The sequence below is a fragment of the Gekko japonicus genome, unplaced genomic scaffold (assembly GCF_001447785.1).
Source record: "Gekko japonicus isolate JY-2015 unplaced genomic scaffold, Gekko_japonicus_V1.1 scaffold88, whole genome shotgun sequence".
Taxonomy (NCBI): Eukaryota; Metazoa; Chordata; class Lepidosauria; order Squamata; family Gekkonidae; genus Gekko; species Gekko japonicus.
The window spans coordinates 87,211-98,688 of record NW_015160209.1 but is presented as its reverse complement, the minus strand read 5'-3'; the positions used below and the strand labels follow the sequence as shown (position 1 = coordinate 98,688).

Here is an 11,478-nt window from a genome sequence, read left to right as displayed (position 1 = left end):
TTCTTTTGAAGAAGGCGTGTCTGCTTGTGATCTCCGACGGCTGCGGGGAGAAGTGTGCCTTCAGTTTGTCTGTCAGCTCTTTGAAGGCCACGGTCGTGATGTCCGCTGGTGCTACCAGGGACCTGGCGATATCGAACACGCTCTTGCCACAAGAGCTCAGGAGGGTGGCTCGCTTCTTCTCCTCCGTAGTGATATCGCTCGCTTCGAGGTGGAACCCGAACCTCAGCAGGTAAGCGTCCCAGTCCTCAGTCGTTGGTTTGAATGCCTCGAACTTCGGGCTATTGGCCATAGCTGCAATCACTGCCACCGGCTCTGGTGGTGCCTGTTGCTGCTCTGCCACGGCGAGTTGCTGCTCGCTGTTGTCCGTCGTGGGGTTGGGACCAGCGGGGCTGCCTACCCGCACTAGAATCCCATCCTCGTCGCCAATTGTTAAGTCCGTGCTTAACAAAATAGCCAGAGAGTGATTTCAGCAAAACTCAAGTTTATTCAGCTCGACGATCAACTTCTCTGACATGGTACAACTTCTCTGATAGCCCGAACCAGCGAACCAGCTTTCATTGTCGCTGTTCGGTATTTAAACATTCCGGGCTAATGTAGCCACACCTACTATACAATTATCAACCTATCAGGTTGATCGCATAACAGCCCAATCATAAGCGTTCCCACTACAGACAGTTCAAATGTGATTGGACACAATACTTTCGGCGCGAATCCTTGCCGACGTCTGAAGCTTAGCATAGCTTCTCTATGGGATGATTCTACGTTCATCCTCGTGTATTCAGGGCAGCATCTGAATACACTACAATTACTTTACCAAAATCCATCTTCCTTGAATCTAGAAGAATAGTGGTGCTGCTGAATCCAAAAGGACTGCACAAGAGGAGTCCACACGCTCAGTTCCTCTGGTGTCTCAATATCTTGACCACTTCCCTCCAGTGTTGCTTTTCATTTAAAAAAAAAAAGCCATAGGAGAAAACTATGTATCGTTTGCCCTTAACCTCTTGTATCGCTAATGGCTTTTGTTGGTGTTCTCATAATATTGGCTGATTTGCTGCTTGGGAAGTATCATGCTGTATAATACCTGTGGGTTCTCCCTTTGCATCTACGTAATGCGAGCCTAAACTCATGCTGAGCTCGCGCTGGTGGGAGTGGGCCGAATTGCCTACTTGCGAGGCAGGAAGAGAAGGACGCCGGCGCTGTGAGAAGTGCAGCACCAGGCAGGGCGCGGAGCCAGCCTATTTAGGCTCGGCTCCCGTCCTCTGCCTCAACAGTTCTCTTGCGTGCTCGGCTCACCCTCCCACCCTATTTTAGTGCAGGTTCATACTGGTTGCCTTTTCATGGGGCCAGGTAGGAATTTTTCACCTCTTATTCAGTTTGGCCTTTGGAGAGGGGTGTTTTTGCCTACCTTGCAATGATTATGGGGCTGTTGGAAAATTGGCTTGGGGGGGGGGCGTATTTGTTAAGTAGGATGGTCACTTTGTGTTGGCAGGGTAATGCAATCAGGATGTGAACTGGTGAGCACCTGGGCATTGTTATAAAGGAATTAAAGAGTCCTCCAGGAACGACTTTACGACCTTTGCAGCTCAAGGCCGGGAAGGGGCGATCTGGCCCAGCCTGTCTTAGCAGGCCTTTGTGGCTTCTGGGGTGGTAGGCCAGAGGTTCTCTTGAATATGCCAAGCCACTGGTCAAAAGCTACCTTCGGTGGCTTGAGATTGGGGCAAGTGCATTGCCCAGAAGGAAATGAAGGTGGTCAGGAGTTTGACACCTGTCATATTCCTCAGTACATTCTAGTAACCCCTCGCCAGTTGTTTGTTTATAAATTAATTAATAAAGTGGCCCTTATTAAATCCATACTGGTGTCTGTCTCTTCATTCCGACTGAGGGGGCAATGCTAGGCACATTTTTAAAAATGCTTCAAAAAACTGTTCCTATTCTCAACAACCTGTACTGTATTCACTAGGATACAATGGCGAAGGTTGTGGGGATGGACACAGCCCTCTCACTGGGAGTGGCTACATTCCTAATGGGTGCCACCTATTAATGTTATTTAAAGCTTCAAACATGTGTTAAACTGCATAGTTTAACTTGAAAAATTAGGGCCATTGTTGTCATCATTCTTTTACTGAATATATTAATGGCAGGGAAAAGTCTGAGTGGAGTTAACAAAGAGAGTCTCCCTCAATTTTGACCTTTAAAAGAAATTAGGAGGGCTTGGTTGAACCAGGAAGTAGTGCTGCAACATGTAGGTGATCTGCTTCCACACATACACTTTGATCTTGGTACGGGTTGCTTCTGTCGTTTTTACCTACTTGCACCTGACTATTTCTTGGTTAAGGTTTTCAAATGTGTGCCTTTTCAGTCTATAGTTGAGTCTTCTACAGTGTTTATTTCGCTTTCATTGCTTACTCCCACACTTTTTTCTAAAAGAGAGACTGAAAAGGTGCACATTTGAAAAGTTTAACCAATATATATATATATATATATCTTTTAAGTTATTTCTTTTTTCTGTGATACAATGTGCTAAAAGTGTGAAGAGGGATTTCAAAATATAAGGAGCTGCATACCTTCTCAGCTACAAGATGATAGCAAATGTGTTTGATGGTGAACTTCAGGCTGTTGTCAACAGTTTCTTCATTTTTCCTTACAGAGGACAGTTATGGCATGGATGGGAAGGCTAAGTTGCCAAACTTCACTGAAAATGTCAACTGGCAAGGACTGGAAGATTTGTACAGTGTAAATGAAAGCTTATATGAACACAGAAATGACTACCAACTTAGTCCTGATGACTGGACAAATTACTTGAAGGATGTAGATAGAATCTTTGCACTGCTGAACAGTTACTCTGAGCAAAATGGAAGAGTAAAGACTCAGACTGCTCATGCCAGTGGATATTTGGATGAATCATCCACACCATTGTTCTTGCTGGAAATGAGCTCTGTTGGATCAGACGAAGGTTCGAGTTGGTTGACAGCCCAAGAGGAACAGCCTACCATGCCAACGGATTTAGAGGCCCTGGCTACGAGAGCAGTTACGTTATGTCAGGACAGCACACTTGAATTAAGCAATGACATTCCTGAAAAAAGGAATCTGCATCCCACACACTGGAATAGTCACCAAGGCAAAGCATTGCTAGAGGCTGAAGACCCAGTTAGTTTCGAAATGGATTTTAGTGGGAATGATTTGACAGAAATGGAGTCTAGACATAGCTTCATCTTACAACCAGTTAGCATTCTTCAGAAAGATTCTGCCCCAGACAGTAACTCTGCAGAAGACATTTTTGAAGAACAGATCTACCTTCTCACAAACTCAGATGAAGCAGTAATTCATCAGGCTTTAAACACATTAATTGTGGAGCATAAAACTGAGGGGGTGTTGAAAAAAAGGGAACATTTTCCAGAAGAATCTTCACAGTCTGTAGCTATAGAAGGCAGTGCCTCATTTCCCCTTTCCTCACATTAAGTCATGCAGACCCATATACATTCTTGCTTATTATGGATTAGTTGGCAAATAAAAGTAGCCCTGACAACTGACATTCCAAATTTTATAATTGGTATATTTCATAGCAAATTAATGAGACCTGAAATAAGTGTTTCACATACACACACCGTGAAACATGCCATAGCAGTAGTAGTGGAAAGAGACCATGCTTAAGATGTTTTTGCATTGCAAACCCTCTTTTCTAAACTGCTAGGAAGACTTCCTCAAACAAGAGTCTGGAGTTATGTATTTTCTCAGTTCTGAGAATGGTTCCTTACCAATGAATGTTTCTGTCCACTTCAGTTCTCTGAATAATACATTTTTCATTTGGAAAAAAAAAAAATAACCACTGGAATTTCATACTGTCAGAGTAAAATTATATTGCACTTTTATAATGTGTGCCATACCCTTTATTAGTCTGGTACTCTGCATTCTTTCTTTTCTAATGCTGTGTAATAGCAATCCAATAAAATAGGATGACAGAAAAGCAGTTTGCAGCACAAAGTGTGAAGATCAATTGTCCAAATCAGAAATAATTTTTAAATTTAAACATTTCCATTCAGATTGATTTATGATAACTGTTTACCTCAGAGATGTAGCTAATGAAAGAATATAGGAGTTAAATTGACTTCACTGTGTAGTGTAACTAATTAAGATCTGCATTCTGATTCCTTTTTTTTTTTTTTTACTGGAAATGAATGTTAATTTCCGTTATTCAAGAGAGAGAGCCATGACATGCTCAGAAAAGTACTCCTGTCATTTTAAGACACTGGAGAAGTATCATCCAGTACTTCTCCTAAGAAGCCCCAGTTGCAAGAAGGGGTCTGAGCAAAGAGAAATATGCCTGTACAATTGCTGTGTTCTACAGTGGCATGCCTGCATTGTTCTCCTCACCCCCATTTCTTTTTTGCACATCCTACTGCAAGACCGCACAGTCAATTCCCTTATATCTTTGACTGTAGCCATGCATCTATATAGGGCACTCCTTTAATGTGTAAAATCTCCAGGGTACACAGAGTACATGGTGTGCTTTAATGGCTTTTGGTCATTCATTTGATAGAGAAAAGAAGCTCTTTGTGTGCATCAATCACCAACAAAGTGAATAACTAAATGTGTCAATATACCATCATATAAGTAAGGTATATGCACTAAGCATTAATCTTTTTATTTTAGTACAACTCCTCCTAAAATCCATTGCTACACTTTCCCATATTTTTTCTTCTCTCAGCTGCTTGAATACTGTTTGAAAAATTTAGGATATCCATCTGTTTTGGGGGTATTTTTTTTTTTAATTAAAAAACCCCTGCTGACCAAACAATAAAATACAGCAAACCAAGTTATCTCAAAATCATGTTTTTCCAGTGTCTAATTGATAAATAAGAATATGTCTTATATGCGTTAGTGGGGAAAGGCTGCTTTTTGAACATTTTTCAGTAAAAGGCAGGAGTGTTTTCTGCACAGGCTTTTAATAACTTCCAGGAAAAACTTGTGATAGACTCTGTAAACTTGTTAATGTTAACTAGGTAGTTTATCATGTATGTGTTATGGGCTGAATGACAAAACAAACTTATTTATGGTCATGAATGCTTGTATATAACTTTTTTATATTATTAGGCTTCTGTTTTTATAAAATATTCTGCAGTACATTTATAGAACAATTCTGACTTCAAGAAAGTCTGGAAGCTACATTTTTTTGAAATAGCCACTATACCTGTTATACAGAAATCTGCAAAATTAAAATTTCATAGAAAGATAACCCTTTAAAAACTAAGAAATTTAAATCACAACCCCTTGCACAGACATTCATGATTTAAATCGTACTGTTTTGATAATACTTAATATTTATGTATGCTACTTTGCAGTGTTGCAAACACTTTATTTCAATAAGCTTTACAGTGGCCTGAAGGTAGGTGAATATTATTGTCCTCTATACTAAATATGGCAGTGGGAGGTGAGATTTGAATTGGTGGCTCAAAAGGATTCCTGTGATCATTTTTCTTTGGCACTGTTTTAACTACAGCATAATTTGGTGATCAACAATTGAGGCTGTTTTCCTTTTAAGAACTAGGACTGAAAAACTCATAGTGATGGCTATATATTTGCTTGGATCTACATTTGAACCAAAATTATATTGTTAAACTTCTGAAAGTAGAGTCAAGTTGTGCAGTTATTACTTTTCAAAATTCTGTTCTTTTGTAAGACATGGGGTTTTAAATAATGGGGCAAGGAACTGAGAACATATACAGCTTAATGAATCCATACAACATAAACCAATATAAAGCTCCATCTTTGCAGAAAGGGGTGATTAAAAGCCTACTCTTTCTACAAGTGGTACCAGTACAACAAATTGACTAGGACAGTGATGTCGAACCTTTTAGAGACCGAGTGCCCAAACTGTGACCCAAAACCCACATTTATCACAAAGTGCCAACATGGTAATTTAACCTGAATACTGAGGTTTTACTTTAGAAAAAACAACTCATGCATTAACTTAAGATGATCGAAACAAAGTAAGGAAAGCAATCCCAAATGCTTTCATTTACTTAAAATTATTTGGCAGAGAATTCAACACTTTAATGATGGTCTGGGCCTGGCTGGGGTGATGGCACGCGTGCCCACAGAGAGGGCTCTGAGTGCCACCTCCGGCACCCGTGCCATAGGTTCGCCACCACTGGACTAGGAGCAGCAAGGAAGAGTGGTAAAGTAGACAGGCGTTGAAGGGATGAGTCATACTTTCAATCTCTGTTGTCATGATTGTGACCTATTATCAGAAGCATGCACTCATAGTCATTTTAGCAGCATCTCCTCTCCAAAGGCACATAAAACTGCTCAGTCATAGGAACACAAAGTGCTGTTCCTTATCAGCCATTGGATATCACTGTTAGCACTGCTCTGGTGAAGTCCATTTAGTCCCTGCTGTGACAGTAGTATTTAGTAGTTCTAAAAGTTAAAAATGCCCTTTGAAAGCTGTTTTGATGATGTATTCAGTGGCAGCTGATCCTCAGTCTTCATGAAAGATTATATTTCCTTGTCATTAAAGAAATCTTTCACTTCAGGGCTAAGACTTATGTGATGCGGTACTGCTGAATGATATATTAATTTTGTTCACAGTGATAATTTATTTGAATTCAAGATAGATTTATCTGAATTGAGACAATTTAAAATCAGTAGCTTAACTCACCAAGAACAAAAAACCAAATATAAGTCACTGGATTGTATCCCAAGTACTCTGTGTGGCTAAGGGGACATGTAGTCAGTCAGTCAAAACCTTTATTGGCACAGACATTGTGCCAACACAATGCACCATCCTTTGCTCAGTGGGGTACTTAGACTACAACCCACAAGTTTCAGTTCCCATTTTGAATGCACATTTTCTGAACAATCAAAACACAGATACCCTGATTCAGATAACAGGATCTTCACCTTCAGGTAGGGATCTGCAAGTTTAAATTGGAATTTGTATTCACATGTTTATTTGCCACAGTAGCATAAGCAGAAATAGGTAAAGCATTAAGTGACTGTCGCCACCTCTTCCTTGTAAAGGTTTCTGCCACTTTCCCCGTTTCCCAACACTACAAGACAAACACAACGTTCAGAATGATATAGGCCTGCTCCATGGAGTTATATACCACACAATAAAAGCACATTTGTTCATTGAGAAGTCAATTTTATTTCAAAATATCAAGTGCTTAAGGGTTCACTTGCAAATACATGTTCACAAAAAAACCTGTTCATATCATTGGTTTTACAGTGTCTTGCATCTTGTTTTTGAAAATTTTGCTCCACTGAGAATTATTAATTTTTTTTAAAAAAACCCTAAACAAACCTACTTTACACTAAACAAGTTCACCAAACCAGTATTTTTTATCATTGCAGGCACAATTGATACAAATGCCTTCTCTTTGTCCACGCTCACATATTTATTCAACAAAGCATTTTAATTAGCTTACCCCTTGATTAATACTAAAACATTTCCCTTTCAGGTATCACATTTGGTAATAATATACAGGATACTGCTGTTTCATTTGAGGTCAATAGCCAAAGTGGCTTTTGCTTCCATGGGACCAAGCAGCAGCAGCAGAACAAAGCAACACATTCAAAATTGCATATGTCTTGGAATAGTTCCTTTTAATTCATCACTGTTTGTTTTTTTTCATTTCACCCAGAACTATCTGCCCATGGCACAAAAGATTTGTGCCAACCCAATTATGTTCTAAATTTTACAATTCCAAGAATGTGAATTGTCTGTCTCCATAATTTAGCAGAGCTGTAAAACAATATGTTCAAATTGTTAACTTGCTGAAGTAATATATGTTATGTTTGCAGCTCTGGAAAGGGCCAGGAACACACACATAAGATATGAGCTAGAAACAAAATCAGAACTTCAGGTAAGTAGTTATTGTAACACACAATACACTAGTTTAATTTTTGCTCTATTACAGTTAAATTACCAACCTGCAGGGCAACAGTGTACTGCTCAACCGGATGATTATGGGCATTTATTTTGTTAGAAAACAATTAGAATGCCATAAATTAAGCACATGGAGTTACTGAAATTAGTGCTTGTGCCGCTGGAAAGATAAACTATTAGCACCAGACCAACATTTATGCCTCTTAACAGGTCATGCATTCAACTGAGAGTGTTGACGTGAAGAGAAAATTGTTCTTCCCTACTGCATAAAATGTTGGAATCCTAATGCCACCAGCCCAGGCTTTTCACCCTCCAACTTACAACCTGAGTATAACGATGGTAGTAAGATGCACTATAAATATGTAAACTACACAATGCTTTTAAATGTACAGATAAGCTCAGACTGTTAACACTGGAGGCAGCTTTGGATAAAGTTTCAAATAGTGAGAGTGAGGCCAATACTGAATTGACTGGAGACAGGCAGAAGAACTGTTTTATTTAAAAATGGAGGCAATATTAGGCTTGTATAGTATTATTAGTTCTTTATACTATTATTTACATTACTACTTATGGCTGTCTACTTTCCTATACATTATATATACATATCTGAAATATCAAAACATTAAGACTTGGACGTTGGTGGTACAGGGAAAACAACACTTTGACATATTGTTTGCTACGCCAAAAGACTATTTCGAGTCGTTCTTCCACAGCTAAGAACGATGCTATCAGTGGACCAGTGAGTGAGTATCACCGGCCCATGGGAAGCAATTAAAGGCCCAGCCAGACAGGCATCTGCTGTTTTGGCAATCACAGTGACTGACATGCCCAAGAAATGTGGCTTTCAATTGACACTAGCCTGAGCCCCGCACTGATTGAACAGAAGATAATGTTGCCACTTGTTTAGTTCAGAAAATGGCAATTTGTAGGCTTGCAATAGGGTGACTCAGTACAGGACCTTCCCAAATAGGCCTGATGCAGATGCACTGCATGCTCCCTGCACCAATAATTTGCAAAACTGACAGCTTTTTGCCCCCCTCCCACTTTCCAGCATGAACTATGGCCTTGTATTACATAGCACTCCAGCAAAACCTAGTTTTGTGGGATGCCCTATAGCCTTGAGTTCTGACTGTACCCACTGTGCAATGTACTTTCCCATTATAAGACAGCACCTAACCATTTTCTTCCAGTCCACAGGTAAACCATTTCTCCCTGAACTGGTTTCTGGCTGTTGCAACCCACAAAACTCTGTAAAGAGTATACATAAACTAAGATGTATGCTAGATTGAATTTATTTTTTCTGACTGCAACTTTATATCAAAGACCATGTGAATAACCCCTGAGTTTCAGGAACAGCATGGCCAGTGGCACCAGAGGCTGCTTCTGGGGCGGGGGAAGTCACAAAAGCCCTCATTGCATGCGCTGAGTTCATTTGGAAGCCCTTTAATAGCATGAAGGAAAAACTATATCACAATGGAACCCCTTCTCCATTCAAAGGAACCTGATGCAGTATACCAGCGTGCTGGCAGAGGTAACAGCACAGCAATTTAGCACCTGTAGAACTTCTAAGAAATAAGGGACCATCTTACTACACTGGTCAAAAGGACTTATGCCAGTTGGGAGTATTCTCATTGATAAATATGATCTCTAAATTGTACCTTTAAAAGAGGGTCAGAAATTGTTTTTCCTACAGTGGGACTTGGGGAAACAATAAATTTAACCATATAATGAAAGAGCAGGCTTCTTAGTGGATTCATTCAATACTTTACTTCTTTGAGGTGTTTTTAAAATGAAATTTCACTGCTACACAAAAAGCTGTAATACTCAGATTCCCCTCTGGCTGCCACACATCCAGGGCAGCTTTGTTTTCAATTGAGAGCTTAAGAGTGGATTTGGAAAGAGAAGCAGAATAATCGCCATGAATAGTTGCAAGAATAAGCAAAGACAAAACCTGCCTTAAAACATCAGTTATGCTTTACGATTACAGTTTTGTATCCTGTATGCTAATTAGTTAGTAACCAAGTGCTAAACTGAAATGCAGCATTAAAAGGTTAAATTAATATTGTGAGGTTAAGGCTATTTATGTCTTGAACATTTTAGACCTTCCCTCTATATAGACATCTACTATTCTATGGCGTCTAGTAGTACTATGGGGGTGAAAGGACACACTGGGGATAATTGTACATGTTAAGACTCAACACAGCCCACTTTCCAATTCTGTTGAATGAAAGATTGGGGGGGCATAAACAGCAGACAGAAGAAAAACCACTCTGAGATGCATAGGTGAGAGAGACAAGGTCTAGTTGTGCTTGAAAACAAAACCATCATTTATCTCATCCCCAAGGAACAGCATTGCTGTCAATCGTCTGTAGCCTTTCACAGTTTAGGGACTGTTTCCACTGTAACACTTGATTTGAACATGTCAAGATTTAGTGGACACAACAGAAATCCTCACAAACATACTTTAAAACTCACTTTTTGGAGGGGAGAAAGAGCAACCTGCGTTGGTCTAAGGGAGCCAGCCCTCAGATGAGTCACAGTTCTGTCTGTGCATTATGCTGTGTTGGTATATCATCTTTTGCAGATTACATTAGGAAAGAGAAGGCACAGGTGTTTCAAAAGGCGCCATACATAAATTATCTACAAAGCAATTTGAGGTTTCCAGAAACTGCGGCCTATATCTCAGGGGCAGCTTCTTCCGTGGTCTTTTCAACACAGATACTTATTGCTTCTGAAAGGGGTCCAGAATATGTCTGTGCTACATACTGCATTCCACTGATCAGACCGAGATCTTCAGTACGCTCACTGCGAGAGCTAAAAGTGGGGCAGGATCTAGTCCTTGCACAGTTCTGCTGAGTTCCAGTGTTAGCCACCAACTCGCTCACTGTGTGGATAGGTGAAGCCCTCCACCTATGCCTTTGCAGTTTCTCCTCTTTATACTTCAGCGAGTACCAGGCAAGGGAAATGAACAAGAATCCCAAGCATTTGAGACCAGCCGCTAGTCCAAAATAGACAAAACGAAACGACGTCACATCATATTCCCAACATGAACCTTGCACTCCACACTCCTGCTGCCACAACATGCAGGTTGTATCGATGACTGCTCCAAAGTAAATTGGTGTAGGAATGTATGCTGAAATAAATTGAAATTGGAGAAGAATTAGCAAGAGAAGGCTCAAGGTACAGCATTGTAAACTGAGTATCCTTTCTGACGAGAGGAGCTGTGACTCTCTAAAGCTTATACTCTGATACTCTTGTTGGTCTCTAAGGCACTACTGACTTTATCTTGTTAAGACAATTCCTGTGCTGTAAAAACTAAAATGCTCTAAACCTAAGAACCAGAACAAGAGGCATTGTGAGCAAGATGTTTGTGAACTAACTGGCACAGAAATCAAGGACATATTCAAATGTTAACCAACCAGTTGACCTGAATGGCCACTAAACCAAATACTGCATCTAATTGTGCTCCTCCCTCATGTACTTTTGTATCTTCAGTACTGCATAAAATGGCACCTGCCTCTGCACTTACCAAGGGTTCTTAACAAGACAAACTGCATCCCAAGGGCAAAAGGCCTCTCGCCATCTTCTAC

General features: G+C 40.2%; 2 protein-coding genes across 2 annotated transcripts in view; one reads left to right on the top strand and one right to left on the bottom strand.

Moving 5' to 3' along the window:
- Positions 1-3,824, top strand: part of SULF1 (sulfatase 1) — a 127,408-nt gene extending 123,584 nt beyond the window's left edge. Inside the window, exon 19 of the mRNA XM_015408952.1 lies at positions 2,648-3,824. Coding sequence (XP_015264438.1) covers positions 2,648-3,459 — 812 coding nt within the window. The 3' untranslated portion in view covers positions 3,460-3,824. The remainder of the gene's footprint in view (positions 1-2,647) is intronic.
- Positions 3,825-10,875: 7,051 nt separating this feature from the next.
- The window catches only part of SLCO5A1 (solute carrier organic anion transporter family member 5A1), a 78,091-nt gene continuing 77,488 nt past the window's right edge, over positions 10,876-11,478 (bottom strand). Inside the window, exon 8 of the mRNA XM_015409040.1 lies at positions 10,876-11,021. Within this exon, the coding sequence (XP_015264526.1) occupies positions 10,922-11,021 (100 nt within the window). The 3' untranslated portion in view covers positions 10,876-10,921. The remainder of the gene's footprint in view (positions 11,022-11,478) is intronic.